The sequence below is a fragment of the Triturus cristatus genome, chromosome 3_2 (genome assembly GCF_964204655.1).
Source record: "Triturus cristatus chromosome 3_2, aTriCri1.1, whole genome shotgun sequence".
Lineage (NCBI taxonomy): Eukaryota > Metazoa > Chordata > Amphibia > Caudata > Salamandridae > Triturus > Triturus cristatus.
Window position 1 is genome coordinate 875749373 of NC_140584.1, and position 5437 is coordinate 875754809.

At 39.5% G+C, this 5437-nt stretch overlaps 1 protein-coding gene across 1 annotated transcript; it reads right to left on the reverse strand.

Moving 5' to 3' along the window:
• Window positions 1-2790: 2790 nt before the first annotated feature.
• LOC146858364 (histone PARylation factor 1-like) lies at window positions 2791-3204 on the reverse strand. The gene has a single exon (XM_085647119.1). It carries the CDS (start codon window positions 3202-3204, stop codon window positions 2791-2793), a length of 414 nt encoding a protein of 137 aa, XP_085503245.1.
• Window positions 3205-5437: the final 2233 nt, after the last annotated feature.

The following is a 5437-nucleotide window of genomic DNA, read 5'->3' on the forward strand; positions in this document are numbered from 1 at the left end:
AAAGCCAGGGCTGTCTATTCTGGGACCCCAATTCATGACAAAGCTTTCAATAAGGCATTCAGGAGGAATACTACAGGATGTAGTAATAAAAATGCTTCCACCTTGACATAAACAATTTGTTGGTGGTCGATTCCAGTCCCTTGTCATTCTGCTTAAAGAACAACCACTGGGTGTCAGGAGTCCGATACCTTTCACTGAATCCAGACACCTGCAAATTGTGTGCAAGCCTTACCAATCAAGTAGAGTGCCAACACTTCGATATATACTAATGTTACCATGAAGTCAGAATCATCATGGACCGCAATCAGCTGATTTCCCTTCTTTCAGCGCATCGGTCTTCCCCAGCTGCCTAGACTAGAAAAGTGAGCTCTACAGTTACCAGTCCACAGTACACTACTGATTAGGAATCAACAACCCAGCAGACTACCCGTCCAGGCATCCGAGATCCATGACAGTTTTTAAGAACAACACATCATTGCTGCAGAAGACTGTCTGCTTAATGACCAGGGAACGTGCTTTATTTCTATGAGACTTGGTAAAACTCAGGAGGCAACAATAAATTACAAGTGCCTGTAGGGTATACTCAACACTGACAGAGCCAATGCCTGGAAAATGCTTCTGGTGGGACATCATCACTGAGTCATAGATGAGACTTCAGGTTGCTTGGACAGCTCTTCATGAAATATGTGCTACGAATGAAAGGACTATCCTCAAGATCATCAGATCATTATTTCAAAAAACCCTAATCGCTAGGAACTTGCCACTAGCACACTAAGGGCCAGATGTATGACCCACCAATTTGCGACTCGCAAATTGGGATGCACAACAGTGTGTCAGACACTCTTTGCGATTCCTAACGGGGCCGCAAATTGCATGCCTCATTAATATTAATGAGTCAGGCACAATTTGCGACCCCATTAGGAATGGCTAACACTCACAAGGATGGTGGCTTACTGGGGTCAGCAGATCACCATGCTTGTGACTGCTTTTTAAATAAAGCAGTTTTTTTTAATGCAGCCCGTTATCCTTGAGTGAAAACGGGATGCATTTAAAAAAGAAAAATGAAACTTTTCAGTTAAATTTTTTTTAAGGACAGGCAGTGGTCCCTGTGACCACTGCATACTCTTAAAAAATGTTTTCTCACATACTCACAAAGGGGAAGGGGTCCCATGTTTTGCGGCCGCAAATGCGGTTGCAAAACAATAGAACATGGCATGGTGATTCGCTATTATGAAGGGACTCCCCTCCCTAATAGCGAGAGTCGCAAATGCTATTTTGCGAGTCAGTGACTCGCATAATAGCATTTCTACATGCTATTACCCTTTTTTGCGTGAGGCTGCTAAAAAGGGTTGTACATCTGGCCCCGAGATCCCTGAGGCGTGGTGTACGCAAAACAAGGCTTAATTTCTGGTATTGATGAAAGTTGGGAAGAGATGGTCACCAAATGCCAACTCTGCCAAGCAACTGGGGCTGCAGACTGACCCATGCCAATCAGCACAGAAAATGTCTGCATAGACCTTGGACTAATATCAGTGCTGACCTTTTCACCATGCCTGATGGACGGCATTTGTTGGTACTCCAGTACTAAATATTCTGTCATTGAATAGTTTTGTCCACCACTTTCGATATAGTAAAGCCCGAGCTGAAAAATTGCTCACTGCCTTTGGCCTATCCAGTATTCTTAAAACAGAACCCAGACCACTATTCCAGAGAAGTGAGCTCCAGGAATACCTTCAAAAGCATAGCATCGCCCATCATGTAATCACGCCATGTTGCCCTCAAACCAAAGACAAAGTTGAGTGCTTAATGCACACCCTAAAGAAGATGCTGAGAATATGTGTGCAACAATAAGATGTGGAGAGAGCAATCCACAAATTTCTCCATGTCCATAAAAACACACATTACTGCAGGACCAATTTCACCCCAGCAAACAAGTTGTTAGCACTGGAAGTCTCCCACCCTATACAGACAGTGGCTAACTGACTGCCATCCACTACAACATCAGAAAACACTGGATAGCGGCTTTCCAGTAACGAGAGCGTAACCGCAGGCCTGGTGCAAAGACTCACTTGTTTAGTGTGGAAGAACAAGTGCTAGCTCAATATTGTAACACTGGAATTTCTTGAATGCTATTTCAGTGTGGCTAGAAGACAGTATATACCACTGATGGAATCATGGCCACTGAAGAATTAAAGCATGAAGCCATATATAATAGCCCTCATGAAGAACATCTTACACATAAACTATGGTTGTAAGAGTCAAATATCACAGTAATACCTTGTGCTAAAGGTGGAGGAGTTGTTCTTATGAATACTATCAAATACAACTCTAAAACGGAGGACATGTTAAAAGCTTGTGATTATTATGAAAAAGTTAACTCCAGGAGGAATAGAAAGGTAGCAGCTAACATATTCCGAATTGTATCTGAAGCATTGGGAAGAGGAGAGGTATGTAAAATAACATGAGTGTGACTTTCTAAATAATCCTGATTCAAGACTGACAGTTAAGTATGGTCTACCTAAGATACATAAAAATGAAAAAAAACCTCCTTTTAGACCTGTTGTTTTTAATAAAGATGCCATTACTTGATCCTTGAAACGACTCACCAGACGTGCTATAAAAGACTGAGAAGTTACCATTTGACCTCAATAGCGATTTTGTAGTTATGCTTGATGTGGAGTAATTGTATATTTGCATTTATTTTATTAGAAAACTACATAAACTAACAACAAAAAATAATCATAATCTTCATTGCATCTAAAGTACAAAAGGTATCTGGTTCTCTTTGGCTCATGCTGTCAGCTGATCAATATTTTCATTTGTTCTGTTGGCTAAATGGGCACTTATGATCTCTGCAAACAAGTTCCTCTTCAACAGGTTGTAGGCTAGAGGCAACATCTGGCCCACCACCTTATGGAAATAATGTGACCCGTAGCAGAAGAGGTCTATTCCAAGCTCATATCCCATGCCATAATCACATTCGTCATTTGCGAACTGAATGAAAGTCATCATTTCCTGAATGGGTGCAAACGCTTTCAGCCGTAGGTCATCACTGGGTGCTTCGACAATGGCTTTGCAAATTTTTTTGAGGCTTGCGTCTGTTTCGGGAAGTTCTCTGTAACCAACATCATTTTTATCTATCACCACCATCAGGCCAGCTCCATGGAATGATTTAGTCACCACCTTTTTATCCCTCTGTTTCATTTTGAGGGTTTTCTGATGATGAAATGGCTCCTCACTAGCTTATCCTTCAGTGAGTGTACCTTGCGATAGGTGTCGTTGGGTTTGGACTTTAGTATATTTCCAATGTCTTGATCATTCTTCAGTAAATCCCAGTATTTATTCATGATATTCACAATACGCTGGTTCTCCTTACTGTATGTCAACACCATTCTGATTGCAGTGTCTTTTTTATTTGCATTCTCTCCATGTCAGTGTTGTTCAATAATGTTTGGGCACGTGTGAGAGATCTCACTCAATCTTTTCCCTGTTTGATGTTTTTATATTTATATCCCCTCCATAGGAATCTTTGTTCTGTTTCCTCAAACTTTGCTTCCATTTCACTGTCATTCGAGCAGTTTAGCCTCATTATAATAAATTCACCATATGGGATGCTCTTTTTCAGTGAATTCGGGTGGAAGTTCGACCCATATAGGATGCTGTTTGTTGATGTGGGTTTGTGATACAACGTGATTTGTATTTCACTATGTTCATTATATACAGTTACATTCAGGAATTGTATTTCAGTAGTACTGGTGTTATAATTAAACAGTAAACCTACTTCGTTGTCATTAAGGATCTCAAAGTAATGTTGAAATTCCACTGCTTTTCCATTCCAAATAAGGAATACATCTTATAAGATGTATTCTTTTAAAAAACTCCCACAATGCCTCATATTGGCTAGGTTGGATGTTTGTATATAGTGGAAATTGAAGATGGACTAACTTAGCCGTGAACAAGATTTGCCAGTCGAAACGCGTTGGAGGTGGGATTAAGTGGGGAATGTACGTCCACAAATAAGATTTGACTTTTAGATACTCTCTATCTATCCTAGGTGAATGATTTCTTTTGGGGTAAGATCCGTCTCCGATGCCGGCACATCCTATATAAGAGTGCACTACAGTGGACCTTTTGTTGGACTCTCTCTCTCTCTCTCTATATATATATATATATATATCCCCAACAAAATGCAAACTCCCGCAACCTCCAAGTGGCGAAGAAGGAGAGACGGACCACTCGAATCTTCAGGCAAGATGTTTATTTGACCATTCTTCTCAGTAAATGACGAGTTTCGGGCTCGAAAGCCCTTGTTCACATGTGGAACTTAGCCTGACTAACAGTTTTATAATGCTACATAGTGCACACCCACCTCCACAAGTTCCGTGTCACATGATCATGTGCATGGAAGACAGACTGCATTGCTTTCAACGAGCTTGCTTGTAAGTTATAAAAAAACCTCCTTATTTTCACAGCTCTAATGTTATTAAAGCAGACACCATCTCATTATTATTTATCAACATTGAAAAGGAAAATATATTACTGTATAAAAACACAGATAAAAACATCCAATATTATAGGCATGTTTTTTCCCAAATGCAACATCCATTCATAATCAAGTGATTATAAATTTACGAAACTGGCACAAATGCCATCCGCAGCTGAGCATATTAACTAATGCTCATTCTATGCTGCTGCCGGATCTAAACATCACAGGATAAATCCTTAGTGTTGAGCATACAATCATAAGTGATGTACGATCTATTGAAGCAGTTCATTATTATTTTAGGTAATAATACATTGTCTAGGGGAGGACCCACTAAGGTGCAAAAAGTGCACAGCAGCAAAGACTAACCGTGCAAAACCGTGCTTAAAGTGCAAATTTAAGATATGTAATGTAACTAAAGTGCAATTGTATGATATAAATATATGTATAAATATTGATAACAATAAAAACCATTCACAGATTAATATTGCTAAAATCATATAAATAACATTGATCAAATCTATCATACTAGAAAAAGTGCAAATGTTTAAAATTTCCAATTTGTTGCAGCGTAAGAGGTATCAAAATTATTTCACGATAGCTTAGTGGTATAACTTGTTCAATGTCTAAGCTAGTTCTAGAAAAAACATGTATACATTTGATATGTTGCTGTCTCTACCCTAAGATTCAGTGGTATATATCAATATGACCTGAGGTAGAACTGATTACAGAGAGGAGAACAAAACCGAGAAACTAGAGAAAGTTATATATATCCTCTGTCTTGTTCAAGCCGTTTGGCCACTTACTGTCAAATTCGAGGATCATTCTAGTTTCCAACTGCCTGAGTTGGCGTTCTCTATTGCCTCCGCGTCGTGATTTAGAAACTGATCCTATTACAAAATACGTGAGGCAAGTTATATCATTGTTATGTACCCTTTCAAAATGACGCGCAAC